At 43.4% G+C, this 24,038-nt stretch overlaps 1 protein-coding gene across 1 annotated transcript in view; it reads left to right on the forward strand.

The window, feature by feature from the left end:
• Positions 1-60: 60 nt before the first annotated feature.
• Positions 61-24,038, forward strand: part of mrpl37 (mitochondrial ribosomal protein L37) — a 37,988-nt gene continuing 14,010 nt past the window's right edge. Inside the window, exons 1-3 of the mRNA XM_070887228.1 lie at positions 61-490; positions 8,133-8,316; positions 17,318-17,433. Of these exons, the coding sequence (XP_070743329.1) occupies positions 166-490; positions 8,133-8,316; positions 17,318-17,433 (625 nt within the window). The 5' untranslated portion in view covers positions 61-165. The remainder of the gene's footprint in view (positions 491-8,132; positions 8,317-17,317; positions 17,434-24,038) is intronic.

The raw sequence follows: 24,038 nt of genomic DNA on the forward strand, positions 1-24,038 counted from the left end.
CTGTATGGTCAGTTCCAATGTCAATCAACCCCTGCCCGACAATCGGGTTCATAGTTCAACGCCGCCATGCCTTTCGGGACCTTGTTGCCAGAGTAACGCGGCAAGGCCTAGTTTTTCTCCCGAAGCCTCGGATTAACCGACGGGTTTTAAAGAAAAATTCCCGCGATGTGGAGCGGGGCTTTGTGTGTTGGAGCAGCACACTTGATGCCGGTGTTGTCAGGCCGCCGTCTCCTCAGTGTCACTGCCGGTCTGTTCACCCGGGCCCAGCGGCCGAAGATAAAGTCGGAGCCCGTGGAGATCCCCGGCCTGGAGCCCATCACATACTGGGACAGGATGCACTACGTGCCGGGACTGACCGACCCCAAGTACCCGGTCTGGGACAGAGGCTGGAAAGACCCGTTCCACCACCGGGGGCCCAAGTATGAGGAGATGTCGCTGTATAAGGAGAAGCCGTGTTATACATTCCACCAGAGAACCAAGGTGTTGGAGGGTAAGGACTGCACTGGGCTAGACTGGCCATCGCCGGACACACGGGAAGCTGGCCCGTTCCACTGAGGTACAGACGCTTCCCGCTGTCATTCGTCAGGAGGGACCCAGCTTTACGATGCAGTATTGAGGGGAAAGGGGCCAGCGGGGAGATTGAATGTGCTAAAGTTGTTTTATCTGCAACTGTGCAAAGCATTGGAAATATTATTTGGGAATTAGAGGCATTAATTAGAATTGAATGCCAGAAAGACCGATGGCATCCTTTTCAGCACCCCTGGCATAAAGTTTGTTCCCTTTGCCACGGGTTACAGCCCCCTCCCTGGCCACTTGCTCAAGCTGAACCAGATCGTGCAAAATTGTGGCACCCTGTTTGACCTCGGCCTGAAATTTAAACTCCACCTCTCCACAACACGACCCACCTCAGACCCATTGCTGTGGACACCTTTATCCATGCTTTTGTCACCTCTAGCTCAATTTCTTTAACATCCTCTTACTGGCTACCCATCCGCCACTCTCATTACCCGCCAACATTTGCAAAACTCAGTATTCTGTTCTACACTAAATTCTGCTCGCCCATCACCTCTATCCTCCCTTGCTTATATTGACTGTCCAATTCACAGTTAATAGCGTAGATTCAGGCTTGGGCTGATAAGTGGCAAGTAACAATCGTGCCACACCAGTCCCAGGCAATGACTATCTCCAACAAACGAGAGTTTAGCCACCTCTCCTTGACACTCCACAACATTATTATTACCGAATCCCCCACCATCTTCATCCTGGGGGTCACCATTGACCAGAAACTTAACAGGACCAGCCACATAAATACTGTGGCAATGAGAGTGGGTCAGAGGCTGCCCCTTGCAGTCAGAATCAGGTGAATTTATAATGGGGAACAAAGAAATGGCAGACCAATTGAACAAATATTTTGGTTCTGTCTTCACTAAGGAAGACACAAATAACCTTCCGGAAATACTAGGGATCCGAGGGTCTCGCGAGAAGGAGGAACTGAAGGGAATCCTTATTAGTCAGGAAATTGTGTTTGGGAAGTTGATGGGATTGAAGGCTGATAGGCTGCATCCCAGAGTACTTAAGGAAGCAGCCTTAGAAATAGTGGATACATTGGTGATAATTTTCCAACATTCTATTGACTCTGGAACAGTTCCTATGGACTGGAGGATAGCTAATGTAACACCACTTTTTTAAAAAAGGAGGGAGAGAGAAAACAGGGAATTAGCCTGAAAGATGAAACAGCAGCGCATTTGGAAAATAGTGACAGGATCAGTCCAAGTCAGCATGGATTTATGAAAGGGAAAATCATGCTTGACAAATCTAGAATTTTTGAGTATGTAACTAGTAGAGTGGACAAGGGAGAACCAGTGGATGTGGTGTATTTGGACTTTCAAAAGGCTTTTGACAAGGTCCCACACGAGATTAGTGTGAAAAATTAAAGCACATGGTAATGGGGGTAATGTATTGATGTGGATAAAAAACTGGTTGGCAGATGGGAAGAGTCGGAATAAATGGGTCCTTTTCAGAATGGCGGGCAGTGACTAGTGGGGTGCCACAAGGTTCAGTGCTGGGACCCCAGCTATTTACAATATACATTAATGATTTAGACAAAGGAATTGAATGTAATATCTCCAAGTTTGCAGATGACACTAAGCTGGGTGGCGGTGTGAGCTGTGAGGAGGATGCTAAGAAGCTGCAGGGTGACTTGGACAGGTTGGGTGAGTGGGCAAATGCATGGCAGATGCAGTATAATGTGGATAAATGTGAGGTTATCCACTTTGGTGGCAAAAACACGAAGGCAGAATATTATCTGGCGGCAGATTAGGAAAAGGGGAGGTGCAACGAGACCTGGGTGTCATGGTACATCAGTCATTGAAAGTTGGCATGCAGGTACAGCAGGCGGTGAAGAAGGAAAATGACATGTTGGCCTTCATCGCTAGAGGATTTGAGTATAAGAGCAGGGAGGTCTTACTGCAGTTGTACAGGGCCTTGGTGAGGCCACACCTGGAATATTGTGTTCAGTTTTGGTCTCCTAATCTGAGGAAGGATGCTCTTGCTATTGAGGGAGTGCAGCGAGGGTTCACCAGACTGATTCCCGGGATGGCAGGACTGACATATGAGGAGAGACTGGATCGACTGGGCTTATATTCACTGGAGTTTAGAAGAATGAAAGGGGATCTCATAGAAACATACAAAATTCTGCCGGAATTGGACAGGTTAGATGCAGGAAGAATGTTCCTCTATGCTGGGGAAGTCCAGAACCAGGGGTCACAGTCTATGGATAAGGGGTAAGCCATTTAGGACCGAGATGAGGAGAAACTTCTTCACTCAGAGAGTTGTTAACCTGTGGAATTCTCATCCGCAGAGAGTTGTTGATGCCAGTTCGTTGAATATATTCAAAAGGGAGTTTGATATGCCCCTTACGGCTAAAGGGATCAAGGGGTATGGAGAGAAAGTTGGAAAGGGGTACTGAGGTTGAATGATCAGCCATGATCTTATTGACTGGTGGTGCAGGCTCAGGGCCGAATGGACTACTCCTGCACCTATTTTCTATGTTCTATGTGTTCTGCAGCGAATGTCTCACCTGACTCCCCAAAGCCTTTCCACCATCTACAAGGCACAAGTCAGGAGTCTGATTGAATACTCTCCACTTGCCTGGATGAGTGCAGCTCCAACACACAAGAAGCTTAACACTATTCAGGACAAAGTAGCCTGCTTGATTGGCATCCCATCCACCACCTTATACTTTCACTCCCTCCATCACCTGCACACTGTGACTGCAGTGTGTACCATCTACAAGATGTGCTGCAACTCCTCCCAAAACTTGCAACCTCTACCACCTAGAAGGACAAGGGCAGCAGGCACATGGGAACACCCACTACCTGCAAATTCCCCACCAAGTCTCTTACCATCCTGACTTGGAAATATATTACTGTTCCTTCATCGTCGCTGGGTCAACATCCTGGAACTCCCTCTGTAACAGCACCGTGGGAGTACTGTCACCACACGGACTGCAGCGGTTCAAGGTGGTGGCTCACTGTCACCTTCTCGAGGGCAATTAGGGATGGGCAATAAATACTGGCCTTGCCAGTGACGCCCACATCCCAGGAACGAAAAAAAAAAAGATGGGAGCAGATTGTTGTAAAGGGACATTGATAAATTAAGTGAGGTAGGCAAAACTGTGCCCGATGGAGATCAATATGCGAAAGTGTAAGGTCATCCACTTTGGAAGTACGAAAGATAGATCAGAATATTTTCTAAATGGCGAGAAGCTAGGAACTGTGGATGACCAGAGAGATTTAGGGATCAAAGTACAGAAATCACAAAGCTAGTGGCTTTTACAAAAATTAATTTAAAAGGCTATACACTAAAGAAGGAGAAAAAGATACAATCTCAGCAAATAAATCATCATGGAGCTTGGAAGAGTAGTAGATGGCAAGAGGGTGATATGTTAAAATGAGGAGACCGTGACATAGGAATGGGGCCTAGATAGGAGCTGCCGATGACGGCTATGCTGCCACCACACCAGGTAGGGGGTAGGATGAAATGCGTAGTTAGAATGTTCGCTGGAAAAGGGAGTGAGGCCATTGAGGATGCTGCTGAGTGGCATATAGGAATCAAGGTTAGGACAAGAATGTAATCTTAAGGACATTTGATTATAAGCTACACATTGTAATTAGTTTGTAAAACTGCATTTGCTGCATCTTTGGTTATTTAAAGATGCACGTTGAGAAAAGGACATGGATACATTAGAGAATATTCAGAGAAGAGCAACAAGGATGATCCCAGGAGTTGGAGTTCCAAGTTAGAGAGAGAGAGAGAGAGAGACTTACAGGGTTGAACTTGTTTTCACTGAAAGAAAAACAGACCTCTGATCCAGGAATGTAAAATGTACAGAGGTTATTTTAAGTTATACTGTGATTGTAGAGCTAGAAGGCACGAGTGCAAAATAAGCCTAAAGTGCAACTAGAGACTCGAAGAATATCCCAAGTTTAGAATGACAAAATCTGTACCTGTACTGCTGGATGTTTTCACATTTCAACTGGATGTAAATTTCATATTTCTAACAGCTTTATTGAAATTCGAGAGATAACAGTGGTTATTGACACAATTTGCATGTCAGTCAGTTCAAACAGTTCCTGAACTGTATCCAAATGTTAAACTATGGTGCTCTCACTTACTGAAAGACATCGCAGCTGGAGGGAAAATGAAATATTTGCCGGTAGGCAAAAGTCTGGTTGAAGACAAGGATTTTGAAACTGGAGAGATAGAAGGAGTCAGTTTCAGAGAATGGGGATGGAGTGACTGAAAGAATGATACCTAAATGAAGTGGAACAGGGAACAAAGGCCTCAATTTTGGCCAGGAGTTGCTTCGTTTTTTTTAAAGAGTAACTTGGTTTTTCTGGCATAACTTTAAAATTCCCATTTTTCACAATCAATTTGCATCAGTGTTACGATTTTTTTTAGTTCAGTTTTTTTTCCTCAAAAGAGGGAGTTACCAGCCACCTATGCCAGTTTTGCCCATTTAGGCAACTTTGGCCAGCTAATAGTTACTCCAAATCTACTTAGGCCAGCATATGTGGCCACTTCAGAAAACCCTTGCAAGAGTTAAAGAAATCTGTGCAGATAGGTACGTCGGAGGACATTCGGCCTGGGATAGGGGAGGGAAGCAGAGAGGACCTGCCTGTACCTAAACCACCAAACTTTGCAAACAAAAAGTAATAAGAATACAATAAGAAATAAAAAGTTGAAGTAAGTCCTACCTTCATCTTCAAACTCGGCCCGGGAAAGCAGCGGGCCAGCTGGTGAGGGAGGCCACAATGTCTGGGCATGGGGCGGGCAGGAGAACTGATAGTGCTTCTGCCTGGATGATTACTATCAGTTCTCCTGCCCGCCCCATGCCCAGGCCAAGTGGCTTCCCGGTGCGATCGATCTCTTAGAAATCGTACCGGGAGGCCACTCAGCCTAGGCTAGGGGTGAGGAGTGATTCCAGTGGCCGGCATCGGGTCCCACAGGGCTGCTGCAGCAAGACACGGAGATGCTGGGGGCAAGGAGCTACTGTGCGGACACTCCACTGCGCATGTGTAGACGTCCCGGCAGTTTTCGGCGCAGGACGCTGGCTCCACCCCCAACACGACTGGCGACGCTGCGTGACCACAGGGAAGAGGCCGTCAGCGGCCAAAGTGGGAAGGAAATTTTTCGCCGCACTTCTGAACAGAGAAAAGCGGCGCCACTCCGGTAAGTGCGCTGAAAAACGGGCTGGTCCAAAATTGAGGCCAAAGTGTGGGTATTTTTGGGGACATTTACCTGGATGGGATGCCAAATAGAATGAGAATCTAACTTTGGTATAAAGAGCTCGTCATTTGGGTAGAGTAAAGATGCAACAGACTGCCAAGGATCAGGTGAAGCATGAAACTGGAGAAAGGTGAATGATTGATTGGGAATGGATGAGGAAACTAAAATTACTTGCAAACTATCCCTAGAAGTATTTGGTTTTAGATATAAGCATATCCTGTGCTCAATAGGCACAATTTTTTGCACCATGCTCAGAAAATGTTAATGTATTTGTATGTAGTATGTGATTACCCTGTACTAGACTGCAAATATTATGTATTGCAGTAGGGATGCCCAGCCAGAATCTCCTGAACCACCTGCAGCTTGTGTCTAAATATGGTTATTGAAAGTCTTTGTAACTTGCTCTCCAGTTCCCTGATGTCTCCTGATATTGCTACTATATTTAAAATTAAAATTAACGATCAGGTGTATTTCTGCTTGGAGGAATCAAAACTGAGTGGAAACATCACTTAAGTAGACTTCACTATATATTCATTTCAGGAGTTCATGAGGCTCTAATTTCTCTTGTTCCTTCTGTATTTAATTGGAATAACATTATTGTAAATGTTATGTCCTTAGATGCTCTAACAATGACTCCACGAGGCAATGTGTTGTACTTGAACTGTAGTGACCTTAGTCCTTTATTAGTTAACTCCAGAGTGAGGATCGCACCTGGTGGCCTGCCTTTTATACTAGGCCAGGCACACCTGTACAGGTAACCTACAAGTCTCCCACTGCTGTGCCCTCTGGTGGCACACCTTGTGATAGTACCAACAGTGGCCATGTAGCATACATGACAGTAAATTGGGAAAATTTTGCTATCAAATACATTTTAGGATATTCATTTCATTCCAGACCTTGCTATGATTTTAAATTAACCACTTTTTCTCATTTCAATGTAGCGCTTCTACCATATTTGGTGGAATGCATGTTTTTCTCACTGAAGATGTGCCTTTTGAGCAAACTAGACATTTCTTGGGAGCATTCCCTTCTTTTTCTAGACATCACAATGATAATGTAGAGTATACTGCCACAGTGTAAAGTGTAATGATATGTTCTTTGTTTTAGTCTGCATAATAAATGATTAATTTACCTGATCACTTTGTGAGTTGTAATCTCAAATTACTGTGCGAAGGTTGACACAGGATGCTTCCGATATGAAGTGAGAAATGCTCTATCACAGTAATTGTATTTGTCACTGCCTACCAACATTTTCACAGATGAATCAAAAATAATTAATACATTTTTGTACTTTGCAGCAATATTTTCTGATTTACAGTAATTAAAGTAGGGGTTGCTGGATTAAGTGACATGAATGCAGTATTTACTGCATGTTCTTACAAATTAATTTCATATAATGCCCATTATCATGGTGCACTTTTGTAATTTAAACACCATTCTCGAGTAGGTTGATAAAACATTGCGACAACTAGTCATCTTGGGAAGGAAATTCATCTAATGAAATGTGGACGATTGCTTGTTTTCCCCTCGTTAATGACTTGCCAACAATCATGGGTACACATACTTTGAAAAGTTGAATTATTAAGAATATGACCTTGTTAAGCTTTTCATTACAGAAGAAAATAAGCATTCTCCTTTATTTCATAGAGTAATTTCAATATTGTAAGGTAGGTTAGTGTGAGCAGTGGAATCCTTCTCTGCTGGTTACTTACTCCCAGGGATACCCGTCACTTCTGACCACCTGCCCCAGTTGGAATAGCCAATGAAAAGAAATGCTGATGCACAATGTCCCATTGTTTAGGGCCAGAGAAGGGTGGTACTAATACCAGAATCCCAGCTACATAGGTCACACTATGATGGTGGTGGAAATGTTCTGGCAGGCTATGCTGTTTATCAGCACTGAAAGAAGCTGTCCAGTAGCAAGGAATTCCATCAAGGAAATCCCCACTCAAATTTGGGAGTAAAACAGCGGAACAATATTATATATAACTGCATGTATGTATCATTAAACATGTTGTATAGGACACACTCTTCCTGTCCACAAACCTTATATCCTGTTGTAAAAAGTTATGGTCATTTTATGCTACTGCAACTTTTACAATTGTAGTTGCAGGCTCAGGCCACTATGTGGCTCTGTAAGCAATTTTTTGAAGCCTCTTTCCAAACTCCATTGCCATTTTGTGTATAAAAAGAAATGTATTCATTATCTGACTGTGGGCAATGCCACAGGCAATTTACTGGTATCTATATAAATTTTAAAAATTGTGATGAGCTTACTGTTCTACTACAGTAGTGTTGCCTTTCTTTAAATTTGCACACACAGGATTTATTTTTGTTTCCAGGTGTTAAACAAGCTCTTTGGCTGACCAAGTCTAAACTGATAGAGGGTCTTCCTAAGCAGATATTAAGCATAGCTGAGGATCCTGCAAATCGCATTGAAGACCAGGACGAGCGCGTTAAGGCAGCTATCAGTCATGCTCGTTTTTGGACCACCACTGAAATTCGTCCCAAAAGAGATCGGTTTTGGTGAGCAGATGTGCTGCTGTTAAACTTGTTAAAGTTAGGATTTTATTTTGTCTGTACTGTTCTTGAAAACTGCTGCATGGTAAATGGCAAAAGGATTTAATCTAACGTGAAAAATGATAGAACACCTTCCTAAGGAAAATGAAGAGATATTTCTATAGTATTAGAAGATGGACCAGCCTGAGAACCTTACTTCATCTCGAGTTAGAACCTTCAAGAGGGAGAAAACTTGGAAAGCAAACCCAAAGTAATACTCACTGTAATATGTTTGCAGTGCAAATTAATTATAACCTGAATGGTTTGATGGAAGTTTGGGTCATTTGTATAGATCATGTAAATTAAGAGAGAAACTAGGAGTTAATTACGTTATAAAGCTTAATATTGCATTAGGAATTCTTCTGCAGTTTCAATATTCCACTCAAATACCTGCATTTAGCCCATTATCAGTCTCAAATTGTAATATTAAACTCTAACAAGATTAGTATCTGATTGGACAATTAGAGGTTGCCAAATTTGTAGCAATTGGTCTATCAATTAAGCATGTTTTTTAATTATGTATAATACAGATTGTGAAACCTGAGTTAATGCATGACTATAGGTTGCACTTGTATTTAAAAATGTTAATTCCTTTTTTATGGCTCCTCACGCTACACTCTACCTCAGCCAAGAGAAACACAGATGGCTGATTATGGTGCCTATGTTCTTTATCATGCTGCTCATGGGGAATTGAGCTGCTCTTCTATTGTTATTGTGCCACTGGCAATATCGCTAAACTAACCTTATTGGATTTTTAAGACCAATGGCCAGGAAGACCTTTCACTGTGTTCAAATTTGGCCCACCCCTTTTTTCGGCGCACTCACCAGAGATGTGCTGACTTTGTGGGCTGAAAATGGCGCCTACAAAAATCTCCCCTGATTCTGGCTGCTATGTTGCCTCTCCCGGGGCTTGGCACGGAGTGGCCAATTGATTGGGCGTTTGCACATGCGCAGTAGCTCCTGCCGATGATGATGCGTGCTGCAGCGTGGGACCCAATGCATCCTACCCCTATGCCGGGCCGCGTGGCCTGCCGCACAAGCCGGCCCGCTGCCTTCCCAGGCTAAGGCTGCAACAGACAGGTTGGTGCGGGGGGGGGAAGAAAGAGTTTTGAGTTTTGATCGCAGGGTGGGGGGGGGGGCGGTGATGACTGTGTAGCCAGTAATTTTAATGAGCTTACTCGAGACTTTCCTTAACTCTGTTGATAATACTTTCCTACATAAGATGATAAGAATTACGAGCAGGAGGTACTTCTATATTTTATTTGGATATTTTGGAAAAATTATGTAAATATATTTTGTCTCTTTACTATTATTTTTGTAGTTTAAGCTTCCATTGTATAGTAAATTAACTTTGCGAAGTTTGTCATATGATGTCCTGTATTGCTGTTTGATCCTATTCACATTCTTTAGTCAAGTCATTAGTACCTACCTGCGCTGATTTCTTAACTCTCCGCAAGGGTTTTCTGTGCGGCCACAAGTGGCCACATACGTTGGCCTAAGTTAGTTTGGAGTAACTATTAGCTGTCCAAAGTGGACTAAATGGCCAAAATGGGCATAGGTGGCTGGTAACGTCCCCTTTTTTAAAAAAAAAATTCTAACTAACTCATTTACACTGGCGCAAATTGGGGATTTTTTATGCTACTCCAGAAAAATCAAGTTGCTCCCCAAAAAACTGAGCAGCTCCTGGGCAATTCTGAGCCCACTATTTCTTACTGGATCTTCTGGACAGCTTCATTTTTTCAGTAACTGCACTGTACTAATGACATCATTGTGATCCTGGTAGTTACAACTCGACTTCAATATTTATACAAGGCACTTTCCTTTTGTGATATCATGGCCTTAGTTGTTGCTGACAACGACCATCTGTGCACATGCAAAATGCTGGAATCAACTTTTGCAGCCAATCTGCAGCGAGACCAGCTAGACTTTTCAGACAGAAAAGTGTGGTACAGGTATGTGGTTTGCTCACCCAAGGAAGAAAGAAAGACTTGGATTGATGTAGTGCCTTTCATGAACACCAGACGTCTCAAAGTGCTTTACAGCCAATTAAGTATATTTTTGAAGTGTAGTCACTGTTGTAATGTAGGAAGACCCAATAACAATTTAAAGCAGCCTATAGGCCAAGTCTGGTGCCTTGCTGATAGATGGTACACAGCACTGCTGCACATCTTGGCTTGGATCTTTATGTTGTTACATAAAGGCATCAGTAAAGTAATTCACCTATTGGAATTCAGACTGTTTTAAAACTGTGCTTCTGATCATTTCTTTTGAATCTTAAATTAATGGACTTCTCAGCAAACACTTGACTTTAAATCGGGAGGTTTTTGCAGCTCACTATGAAGTAGTAGCAGTACATTGCTGCTGATCTTTTTGTTGTTGTGGTTTATAGTGTCTCAATACTTACTCAAGATCAGATTATATGTTCTTAAAAGACACTGGGCCCGAACTTGGTGAAGGCCTCTGCCCGCCCAAGTTCCGCCCAAAGGGCCGCCGAGGTCCCTGGCAGTTCTTTGGGCGGGATTTTCATCACCCAGGTCCCTCGAAGGTCGGCGGGCAGCACATCTGCGATGTACACCGCCAATCTGGGCAGCAGTCGTTGGGAGCACTCATTCTCAGTGGCAAAGGTGCTTGTCACCCAAGTGCCGCCGGGCCCAGGGAAAGTCGAAGAACTAAAAATAAAAAGCATCAAAAACAAAAAAAAGCATCTGACGACTTTCGGGGGACCCCATCCAAAAAAGAAATAATTTAAATAAACTTCACTAACCTCTTTAACAGCAACTTCACACTTACCGTTGAGGACAGAGCTGCCTGCACTCAGCGGTCCATTGGCGTTCTGCCGCCGATTCCAGCTGACTCCCGCCCGCATGAATATGGCATCTCGGCGGGCGGGAGTGTACTTGCGTGCATCGGCCATCTGCTGACGTCGGCAGGCACTGCCCGGCGGCTCTCCCCTCCAGGCCATGACGAAAGTGGCACTGGGCAGTTCGAGATGAATGTCGGCGGCAGTTCTCCAATTTCAGCCCCTCTGATTCTTAATAGATTTTACAGATTAACAAATGTATAAAAAGGATTTGAAAATACTGGAAGGCCCATTAAAGCACACACTATCCACTAGGTCAGGGTGGCTTACCTTTCAGAATTTAAGAGTGAAACAAAAATTCTATCTGGCAAACAGCCATAAATATTCAGGCCCTTTTTACATTACAGCTTGGGTTCTAGAGAACAACCATAAAAGTGGGTCTTGCTGCTATCGACTCTATAGCTATTGGGTCATTCGTGTTCACAGATACCACACATCTATAGTCTGTGGCACTTCAATATAATGGCCCAGAATTTGTGGTTGTATTGGTGCGAAACTGTCAGCGCTTGCCGTCATCACTGTAAAATTGACAGCAACTTCTGGCTTACACACATGTGCAGTTAAATGCAGAAATCTGGGAGTTGCTGTCAGTGATACCTGTTCCTCCACAGAGTGTGCTATTGCAGTCTTCAGATGCTCAAACCAGAATCAGTGAATTGACGTGAACTTCAACTTTTTAAGCACTATTCTCGCTGTCCAACCATTGAAAATGTTAAGCCTTGTTGACTGAGATGTAACTAAGTTAATATCATAATTACTGATGAACAACGCTCTAGCCTGAAAAACTAATTTTATGTATGGAGTTTCATTCCCTCAGAAGAACATATAAAAATTCCATGATTTTTAAAATACATTTTTATTTTATTTTTTAAGCTTTGATATTTCAGCTTCTACCTTTTATGTCCCAATCTTTATTTCACTGTCTGTAAAATGATTAAAATATAATTAATTTTTCCCCAGTGAGTTGCGCCGTTTTTTTTGGCCCTAAATTTTAAAAATCCAAGTTTCCCCAAAGATTGTGCGCCAGAGCAACTCCGTTACGATGTTTTTCGGGGTTTTTTTGCGTCATAATAACCTGATGTCTGCGCCAGTTTTTCACATTTATGCAAGTTTGGCCAACTTACATTTCTCAGAGAACAGCGTATGTGACCACTCCCAAAAAACCTTCTGAGCACTTAAGAAAAACCAGCACACATCAAAAAATCGGCACAGAAAGACACCATTGTTTTGGAGGGAATCAAGAACACATTACGAATATGCATCGTGAAGCTTCATTTTTTCAAACTTAAAATGCAGAAAATGAAAGTTTAATGCAATTCTTTGGTTTGATTTTTTTTCCAAAGTGCCACGTCACCACCGAACATCTCCAAACCGAGCTCGAGGGTTGGAGCGTTGGCCGGCAGAATCGGTCCCTCGCCCGGTCACGCAGACTCGGCTTCAAAAGAAGCCCGGGTGGGGGTGTGTGGAAGCCAAACTGAACTGATGAGAACCCTTACACTATGCAGCAGCAACAAAAGAAGCTCGGGGGAGTGGGGTGTGGGTGGAAGCCGAACTGGAAGGATGAGAACCCTTACACTATGCCGCATCATCAAAAGAAGCCTTGGGGCGGGGGGTTGCCGAGCCCATGTCCAGGTAAGGGAATGATTCTGCCGGCCCTCGAGCCCGGTAAGGAGACATTCAATCGGTGGTGGGGTGGTACTTTGAAAAAAATCTAAAATTAAAGAATTGCATTAGACTTTGTTGCCCCAAATGTCCTCATTTGAATGCCTAGCTTCCCATGCTGAGCAAACCTATTGCGCATGCGCAGACCTGGGTGTGGTCCATAGGGCGTCGACGTTGGGGAGAGAGAACAAAGAAGCTTGTCCTGCTGTTTTGAGCTGCTTGCAAAGATACAATTTAATCATGGGGGCAATACTGACAATGCCATAACTCGTGCAAGCCTTCTGCATGATGATGATGCTGCGGAGGAAACGATTGATTCGACGTGAAGAACCTCAGAGCACGTAGGATGATGGGCAGGAGGCCTTACCTACATCGGGTGTATGGAGACAGGCATTCATACCTGCACCTGAGTGATGCAGACTGTGAGAAGGTTGTGTTTCCGCAAAGAAGTTGTAACTGAGATCTGAGTTAGTAAAAGCAGACCTGCAACCAAGAAGCATCAGGAGGACTGCTTTGTCAGTTGAAGTGAAGGTTACAGCTGCACTTTCATTCTATGCATCTGATTGTTCCACGCCACAACTGGGGATGTGTGCGCCATTTCTCAACATGCAACACATATCTGCATTCAGCAGGTGACTGCTGCACTATATGCCCGGAGGAGTGACTACATAAAGTTCCTCATGACCGCCCAGGCAATGTGTGAAAGGGCTGTGGGCTTCTCCAGGATTGCTGGCTTCCCAAAGGTACAGGGCTGCATTGATTGTACCCACATCACCTTGTGAGCACCTTTTTAGAGAATTCCAAAATGTACAGGAACAGAGAAGGCTTCCACTCCGTTAATGTGCAGCTCGTGTGTGATGATATGCATTGCATCATGTCAGTTGATGCTAGAAACCCAGGGAGCACCCATGATGCGTTCATCCTACGCAAGAGCTCTATATCTACCATGTTTCAGCAGCAACCAGAAGGCAGAGCTGGCTACTAGGAGACAAAGGATGTGGCCTCGCCACCTGGCTCATGACGCCCCTCCGCGTAATCCAGACGGAAGCTGACCGGGAATACAACATGTTGCACATTGCGACGCGCAGCATAAGAGAGGGGACCATTGGCATCTTGAAACACTGTTTCCGATGCCTGGACCATTCCGGAGACTACTTGCAATACTCCCCTGAGATTGTCGGTCAGTTCACTGTTGTGTGCTGGCATAACTTAGCCATTATGACACACCAGCAGCAGAAGATCCACCTGAGGTGAGAGTGGCTGATGATGAGGAAAAAGATGCAGATGATGACTAGGAGGAGGAGGAAGCCATGCACCTACCTGAACCCGGAGCACGACAGCTCGAGCCTTGCACCAGCAGCTCATCCGTGAATGCTTTGCTGCCTGAAGGTTCAGCAGTAACTATTCTGAATGGACCAGGTTTACTGTTTGGACCTGTTCCGTAATGTGTTGTGTTAATGGAACAAATAATGGAAATGATTGTTATAATTTAAAATATATTTTATTCAAAAGTTTAACACTTGTTTGTACTTAAGTTTAATAAAAATATTTTTGTATCAAACTTTAAAGTTTTCAGTTAAGATCACTTACAAACTTACAAAAAACTTTTAATTTGAGAACAGTTACAACAATAATAACAGCGGCAAAGAAAGGCTGCACCCAGCTGTCCTCCACCTTATTCTAAGACTGCCCACTGTGCTTGGTCTTGTTGACTCCACCCCTATCCACAGTTGGTGGTGCAGCATTTCTCGGGTTGGTACCTAGTTTATTCTTTTGAAGGGGGGTGGGGGGCAGGCGGTAAGGTTGAAAGCCCGGCTTGGGCCTCTTAAGAGGCTGGTCTGGGGATTGGAGTGGGAGTTGGCAATTGATTCTGGGCGTGTTCCCTTATTGCAGCAGCTAACGCCAACATTCCCTCCCTCATGTTCACCAACGGTGTATCAACTACCTATGACATTCCCCCTCTCACGTTCACCAACAGTGTTTCAACTCCTGCAACGTTCCCTCCTTCATGTTCCCGGATAGTGTTCCTATTTCTCCCGACAGTCCCGATACCTCATCACCCAGCCCACTGATGATATCCAGGAGTGATCGTGTAAGGTCAATGCACTCCACACTCATTGCCATCATCTGAACCACATCTGTTAGATCCTGCACCTCAGGAGAGCACTGTCGAGCTCTCCTTCCCCTCCTCACCCTGGGTGTGGCTCACTGCATCCCATGGAATCCCCAGTCTTGGACAGTGGGAAACCATGGAATGTCCCACCAATCCTCTTGCCACTCGTGAAAGGGGCTGGCACCTCAGTGGGCAGCAGCTGCACTTCCTCCAGAGTGAGTACAACAGTAGGGGTTTCATCTATTACCTCCCTCTTCCCCCATGCTCTTGGTCTGCAAGGTGGGATTGGAAGATGTTCTCCTCTTCAGGTATGTCCGCGTCTGAATCATCTTCTGCATCGGCTTCAGCCTTGTCAGGGTTGGCCTCAAGTTCTGCAAAATAGAACAGACACATGCTTGGCAGCAGAGGGGTCAGGGTGGCATGAATAGGCTCACACAGCGCAGGCAGCATTCTGATTTGAAGGACCACAATGAATGATAACACATTGCATCAACCGAAGCGTAGCTGACGAAGGCATCCCCATGAACCGAAGCATAGCTAGCCCACGTAGTACTTAGCATTTAGCTAAGCCAGACTGTGGAATTTGCAGGACTTGCCCTCTCCCTTGACTGAGGGCCCAGCTTGTGCAGTGGTGGTTGCTTTTCTCCAGGCAGGACTCATCAAAGCAGCGATCCTCTCTTCCAGATGTGTCAGTGGGTGCAGATTTGCCGGGCCTCCTCCTGTTCGAGTTCTTTCCCTTTTGTTGTGTGCCACCTTCCTCTGAAAATACAACTTTTTAAGAGAGGGTGCCATTCTGCTGGGTGGGGCATACAGATGGTCACATTTACAATTGCAATTCCAGTGAATAAATGAAAATATTACTTGCACTAACTACTTGGCCAAAGTCCTGCCACCACTTTTTGCACTGGCCTCCGGACCTTGGGGTGGTCACCATTGCACAGTAATCTTCTGCAAGTTGGTTCCAGCGTTTCTTCTTTTCTTTTGGTGAAACTTTTATATGACCTCTGCTGGTGTCCAGCTCGTGCCATCTGACCTCAATTACAGTGCCATCCCTTCGCTGCTGACTGCAAAATCTGGGCCATTATGTCTTAAGTTAAAATACTACTAGATACTGTACACTGACAGAAGTAGGGCTTTGTCTTGGTTCAACTTAGAACATTTCTGTTCAATCATTTCATGTAAATTGTAGTGAGGGCAAGATTCTGGGATTTTTAAATGGACAGCATGGCTGCTGCTTCTATCATGTTTTCTTTTGTTTTTGGTTAAGAGTCTAGGCAAACCAAATATATTTATGTCTTGCTTCTCCCATCCAAGTCATTCCCTTCTTAAAATGTACCTCTTTGACCAAGCTTTTAGTCCCTCAACTTAATATCTCCTCCTTTGGATCGGTGTCAGTTTTCATTTGATTATGCTCCAGTGAGGTGCCAAGGGATGGTTTAAAAGTTAAAGACATTGTATAACTGCAAGTTTTTGTGTTATAGAAGCATTATATTTATTCATTCTTTCTTTCTCATACTTTTATAAAAATCTTGTGTGCATGTCCTGTCAACAAAGATTATTTCCCTTTGTCATGATTTTTGGTAACTTCTATGTCAGCACTTACATTTATAATAGCGATTCTGTATATAAACAGGTGAATGTCACTGTGGAATGAGTCATACCCTTCCCCATTTTCATTTTGCTTGAAGATTGTGTATTATTTCCTTGTTTATTGGGAGTTTAAAATTCAATTTCATGTTTTCCCTAATAAATGGGGAACTCAGCACCCCCTTTTTAGGGGAAGCCTGCAACTGCCTGACTTGAGGCTGGGGTCTACCAGTCCTGTTTGCTTTCCTTTGTGGCATAGTGCAAAGATGTGCAATTGGAGACGCATGGAAAAGCAGTGAGTGGGCTACTTATGTTAACACAATATAATACAAGCCCCACGCATAAAGTGACACACCACGTACATAAAAAGAAACACAAAATTAACAAAGATCCTGTCCTCCTTTCTGTCTCATCTACCTCTTTCTGCCCTCTTCCTCCCCCCCGCCCCAGTCTCAATCTAGTTGCTAGTAGGTGTGAACCCACAGCACAACACTGTCCTTAAATTGGCACAATAATTGTTAAACTCACCAAGAGGTTATAAGGCTAACTTATGTACAAAGTACAACATTTCACATTGATGTAGTTTGGGATGCTGTTCTGAGTTTGGGACAAAGTGAGAGAAGCTTTAATTCTTCAGCTGACTGGATATACTTGATTTTGGAGTGTATACTGACACTGAATGACAAAATGGAGGGGAAGAGAGTGACAGTATTCTTGTTAAATTTTGTGGTGTTTTTACTTTGCAGCCCTGTGCTGATGCAGGACCTCTTACACTTGTGCAGGATCCTGCAGCCTCGATTTCCCACACTTGGAAACAGGATGCTGGCTGAAAATTACCGTGTGACAGCAATATGGGAGAGAGGTTAGTCAGTGGGCTGTTTAAGTAGCAATGTGTAAAAAATACCTTTGCTCGTGGACCAGAAGCAATCCTTTTGTAGGATGTATTCTCGCCCACTGAAAATGCAACATTCATCAGCTTCATTTCTAACAAAAAAAATAATCTGGTGTTGTCCTTTCATGGAAACTGCCGACAACATATAGTCTTAGAATCTTACAGCACAGAAGAAGGCTATTTGACCCATTGTGCTTGTGCTGGCTCTTTGAAAGAGCTGTTCAATTTAGCCCCATACCCCAACCTTTTCCCTATAACCCTAAAAATGTGTCTTTTTACAGGTGCATGTCCAATTGCCTTTTGAGAATTCCTATGGAATCTGCCTCATCCACCCTTTGAGGTCGTGCGTTCCACGTCTTAACAATCCTCTGTGAAAAGTTTCCTCCTCATTTCCCCTCTAGCTCTTTAGCCAATTATTTTAAATGTAGGACTTCTGGTTACTGACCTACTTGTCTGAGGAAACTTGCTCTATCAAGGCCCCCACATCAATTTGAATATCTCTATTAGGCCACCCTTTAACCTTCTTTGCTCGAGAACAATCCCAGCTTCTCCAATCTCTCCTCATAACTGAAGTTCCTCATCCCTGGTATCATCCTGGTAAATCTCCCTGTACCCTCTCCAAGGCCTTGACATCCTTCCTAAAGTGTGGTGCCCAGAATTGTGTACACTATTTCAGCTGAGGCCTAACCAGTGATTAGTGATATTTGCAAAGTATCCCATTTGCTTCTTAACCGCATTATCAACTTGCCACAAATACATTTGCCTATATCAAAATAGTAATTGTACTTCAAAAGTAGTATTACTGGGAAGCTCAGACATTTAAATAAATACAAGAATATTATATGAACTAATTTTCTCATGAGATTAATATGCTAATGTGTTCATGCTGCTTATAAATTATTTCTATTTTTAATGCTAAAAAAAGCAACGAATCTCTAAGGAAAAGGCTGCTTTGGGCTTTATGTTTATTCCTTTGCAGTGCTCACAGTATTTAATAAAAACAGTTAGATCAGGCAGTTAGGAAGCCTTTATTTTCCGCTCAGGGTTCCTGGTTATGATCAACATAAGTCATTAGTTAATGCAACAGAGGGTACCAGGAACAGCCACCTAATGATCAAATATTATCTTTTATATCTTTTTTGAAAAAACAAGGTTGAACCAGAAACTAACAACTAGATTTGAGTGTACCCTATGTATTAACCCTTTGAAGGTTCCAAAAGCAGTTTTTTTCCCATCAAAATAATTGGATGGGAATTGGATATATATTTCAAAATGAACATTTTGCAGAGCTATGGGGCAAGAACTAGGGAGCGGAACTAATAGGATAGTTCTTTGAGAGCCGGCACATGCATGATGGGCCACATGGCCGCCTTCTGTGCACTATGAATCTGTGTTTTTGTTTTAAACTTTGAGCAAGAAGCATTCAGTGTGTTTATTGGCCAAAAAATAAATAAATATAGGTGCCCTCCTATTAAATTAACTATGGAGCTGTCAATAAGGCTTTAAACTAAAAAGGGTGAAAAGGCAGGTGAGTGGAAATTTAGTAATCTAAAGAGAAAAGTCAAGGCAATCGAACAGTGTACTGAATTGAGTAAAGATAAGCAGTGTGTGACAGGGAGGGACATGGGGCTCAAATTTCCCCCTGTTATCTGCGCTGTTTTATTGGCCCAAATTAAAATATCCAAGTTTCCCCAAAGATTGTGCGCCAGCGTAACTCAGTTACGATTTTTTTAGGTTAGTTTTTTTTGCATCATGGGGGCGTAACCTGATTTCTGCGCCAATTTTTTACATTTATGCAAGTTTGGCCAATTTAAATATTTCCTAGGACGCCGTATGTGGCCACTCCCAAAAAACCTTCTGGGCACTTAAGAAAAACCGGCACACATTAAAAAATCGGCACAGAAAGATGCCATTGTTTTTATGCAAAGTTTTGGAGGGAGTCAAGAACACGATAAATATGCACCATGAAAATTTTTTCAAACGTAAAATTCAGAAAATGGAGATCTAATGCAGTTCTTTAATTTTGGATTTTTTTCAAAGCGCCACGCCACCACCGAATGTCTCCAAACCGGGCTCGAGGGTTGGAGCGTCAGCCGGCAGAATCAGTCCCTCGTCCGGATACAGGGGCTCGGCTTCAAAAGAATCTTTGGGGGAGGTGGAAGCTTTCACTTTTGTTGTGTGCCACCTTCCTCTGCAAAGATGAAAATATAACTTTTTAAGAGAGGGTGTTTTTCTGCTGGGTGGGACATATACAGATGGTCACATTTACAATTGCAATTCCATTGAATAAATGAAAATATTGCTTGCACTAACTACTTGACCAAGGTCCTGCCAATTCCTTTTGCACTGGCGTCGAGACTGCGGAGTGGTCTCCATTGCACAGTAATCGTCTACAAATTGATTCCAGCGTTTCTTCTTTTCTTTTGGTGAAACTTTTACGTGACCTCTGCTGGTGTCCAGCTCGTGCCATCTGGCCTCAGTTACAGTAACCAGTGCCTCCACTTCATCCTGTAAGAAATTCTTGATCCTTGAGCCACGTTGCATCTTGTATTGCAGCTCCGATTTTGCCAATCAGAATTAAAGATCTCACGCACAACTGGCTCTTTAAAAATAGCCGAACACTGCATGCGCGCCCATAGCAGTCATGTCAAAAACGTCCTTTTCTTTTCGCGCATGCGCAGAAGAGGAGGGCATTGTTTTTTCGACGCAGACAATAGGCTTCACCCCCGAACCTAAAGGCTGCGCAGCGCCAATTTCAAAAAATAGAAGGGGGAAACTTGCTAGTTGTTTTTTTTTTTTAAAAAGAGTAGTCGGGGCCCAAAAAACGGCATTGGGGAAAATTGAGCCCATAATGTTTAATGATTATAGTGCATGCATCAGTGAATAAGGTGAAAGCAGGGAATGTTGGTAAAAAGTTAAAACTAATGGCTCTTTACTTGAATGCACAAAGCATTCCTAACAAAGATGAATTAATGGCACAAAAGATAAATGGGTATGACATAATAGTTGTCTCCGAGATGTAGCTGCAAGGTGACCAAGAATGGACAAGGAGCTGGGGATGGGGTAGCCCTGATAAATGATGACATAAGGACAGTGGTGAGATAGTAGAATCCGTATGGGTGGAGATAAGAAATAACAAGGGGCAGAAAATAGTGGTGGGCGTAGTTTATAGGCCTCTAACAGTAGCTATACCATTGGGCAGGGTATTAATCAAGAAATAATAAGTACTTGTTACAATGCAATAATCATGGGAAACTTTAATTTTAATATAGACTGGGCAAATCAAATTGGCATGGGTAGTCCGCAGGATGAGTTCATGGAATGTATTCATGGCAGTTTCCTAGAACAATACATCATGGAACCAACCAGGAAACAGGCTATTTTAGATCTTGTTTTGTGTAATGAGACGGTTAATTAGTAATCTCATAGTAAAGGATCCTCTGGGGAAGAGTGATCATAATATAGTAGACTTTGACATTGAGTTTGAGTGACATTCTTAAGTCCGAAACTAGAGCCTTAAACATAAATAAAGTCAATTACATAGGTATATGGGGAAAGTTGGCTAAGATAGATTGGGAAATTAGATTAAAAGGCATGACTTTTGATAAGCAGTGGCAAACATTTAACAATTCTCAACAAATATATATTCCACTGAGAAAATTAATAGGAAAAGTGATCCATCCATGGCTAACTAAAGAAGTTAGGTATAGTATTAAATTAAGAGGGGCTTTTTGGGCTGGATTTTCGGGATTTGGGGTGAAAATTGTAGCGATACGTGAAAATTGCCGTTTTCGCTGCGTTGCCGATTTTAGGCCGAACTTTAAGCCTTTGGCGTCTGCACCATCGGTAAGGGAGGCGTTGCACAATCATTCGCGCCGCAAATAGTGATCCGCCAACTTTAGTGCGGGGTTGTTTGCGCTGTGAGAGGGGCCTTGGGAGGGGGGAGAAAATGATAACAACATTACCAAGACCCTTAGCTGAAAAATTTTTTTTAAATAAAAACTTTAACACCTTTTTTGCAGGTTTTCTAACTTACCGCTGCTGTCAGGGCTGCACAGCTGTTGCTATTCTGGGCGCAGCGTATGGGTGCCGAAACTTGGACGATAACGCAATCTGTGTCGTTACAGGTCCAGCGCACCTCTACCTGACAATACTTCCCATTGCCGCCGCAAACAAGGAGCCGAGGATCCCGTCCAGGTCAAATCGCGTCGCAAACCCCTCGAAAATCCAGCCCATAATGTTGTGAAGAATAGTAATAAGCCCAAAGATTGGGAGAGCTTTAGAAACCAGCAAAGGATGACCAAAAACTGATGATAAGGGAGAAAATATAATACAAGAGTAAATTACAAGAAATATAAAAACATTGTAAGAGCTTCTGCAAGTATGTAAAAAGGAAGAGAGTAGCAAAAGTAAGCATTGGTCCCTTAGAAACAGGAGAAATTATATTGGGGAACAAGGAAATGGCAGACACTATAAACAAATGTATGTGTGTTCACAGTAGAAGACACAAAAAGCATACCAAAAATAGCAGGGAACTAATGAGAGTGAGGAACTTAAAGTAATTATAAGCAGTAGGGAAAAAGTACTTGAGAAACTAATGGGACTAAAAGCCGACAAATCCCCTGGACCTGATGGCCTACATCCAGGGGTTCTAAGAAGTGGTTGCAGAGCTAGTGGATGCATTGGTTGTGATCTTCCAAAATGCCCTAGATTCTGGAACAGACCCAGTGTATTGGAAGGTAGCATCCAAGGTATCCCTGCAAAGGGATATAGGCAGGTGAAGTGACTGGGTAATAAGGTGGCAGATGGAGTATAATGTGGGAAAATGTGAGGTTATTCACTTTTGTAGGAAGAGTAGAAAAACAGAATAATTTTTAAATGGTGAGAAACTATTAAATGTTGATGATCAGAGAGATTTAGGTGTCCTAATACAGGAAAAACAGAATTAGCATGCAGGAACAGCAAGCAGTTAGTCTTTATTGCAAGGAGGTTGGAGTACAAGAGTAAGGAAGTTTTGCTACAATTGTACAGAACTTTGGCGAGACCACACCTGGAGTACTGTGCACAGTTTTCGTATCCTTATCGAAGGAAGGATATACTTCCTTGTATCAATGGGCCCAAGTTTTGCGTCTGATTTTTAGGAGCAACTGGTGGAGAACGGACTATCTTAGAAATCGCAATTCTCCACATTTTTTTTTCTGCAGTTCTAGTCAGGTAGAACAGTTCTACTTTGGAACAGAATTTTTTCTTCAAAAGGGGGCGTGTCCGGCCACTGACGCCTGATTTCAAAGTTTCCACAGTGAAAACGTACTCCAAACTAAGTTAGAATGGAGCAAGTGAAGATTTTTGTAGAACTGAAAAAACCTGTTCTACACATTAAAAAATCAGGCGCAGGTTACAAATTAGGCGTCCAGAACGAGGTGGGGGGAAGGGAACTCATTAAATTCTACAATAAATCTTATTTATACTTCTACAAATATTATACAAATAAATCCAACCTGAATAAACATTTATTAGCAAAGAAAAGATTAAATAAACCATCTTCCTACCTGTGTGAAAGTGCTTCAGGCATGGAGAATACTGCAGGCGTTCGTTCCCATGGGCGGGGGGGGGGGAAGAAGGAAACAGCCATTCGTTCCCGTGGAGGGGAGGGGGGGAATTAAACAGCCGTTTCGTTCCTATGGGGGAGGGGGGGGAGGAGACAGTGAGAAGGCTGCAAGTGCTGATGTGCTGATGGCAATGTGCTTTTATTAAAAAATGTTCAAAAATTAAACAGCTACAAAGAACTACAAAAATGGCCGAGTGCCAATGTTTTTTTCACACTGAGCATGCGCGAACGCTCCAACGCGCACGCGCAGCGTTGCTGGCAGGAAAAAAACTAATTTAAATAGTACCCGCCCCCTCCCACTTACAAAATCGGTGCGAGTGTAGGCTCCGCCCCCCTGGGCGCCGCACAATGCAGACAAGGAGCTGCAGAATGCTCCAGAATCGCGAGTTTTTTTTTAGGCGCAAGAAACGGGCGCCCAGCTCGGAGGGGCGCCCGTTTTTTATTGTGTGGAAACTTGGGGCCCTATATATCTAGTGCAACAAAGGTTCACTAGATTGATTCCTGCGGTGAGAGGGTTGTCTTCTATGAGGAGAGATTGAGCCTCTACTCTCTGGAGTTTAGAAGAATGAGAGGTGATCTCATTGAAACATACAAGGTTCTGAGGGGGTTGATAGATGCTGAGAGGTAGTTCCCCCTGGCTGGAGAGTCTGGAACTAGGGAACATAGTCTCTTTTAATACTGAGATGAGGGGGAATTTCTTCACTGAGGGCTGTGAATCTTTGGAATTCTCTACCCCATAGGGCTGTGGATGCTCATTTATTTAGTATATTCGAGGCTGATAAATAGATTTTTGGACTCTAGGGGAATCAAGGGATATGGGGATCGGGCAGGAAAGTGGGGTTGAGATCAAAGATCAGCCATGATCTTATTGAATGGTGGAGCAGGCTCGAGGGGCTGTATGGCCTTTTCTTGTTCCTAGTTCTTATGTTATATTCTCCTGCTAGCTCTGTTAACAAATGCACTTTCT

Source organism: Pristiophorus japonicus, chromosome 8, assembly GCF_044704955.1.
Source record: "Pristiophorus japonicus isolate sPriJap1 chromosome 8, sPriJap1.hap1, whole genome shotgun sequence".
In the NCBI taxonomy this organism is placed as follows: domain Eukaryota; kingdom Metazoa; phylum Chordata; class Chondrichthyes; family Pristiophoridae; genus Pristiophorus; species Pristiophorus japonicus.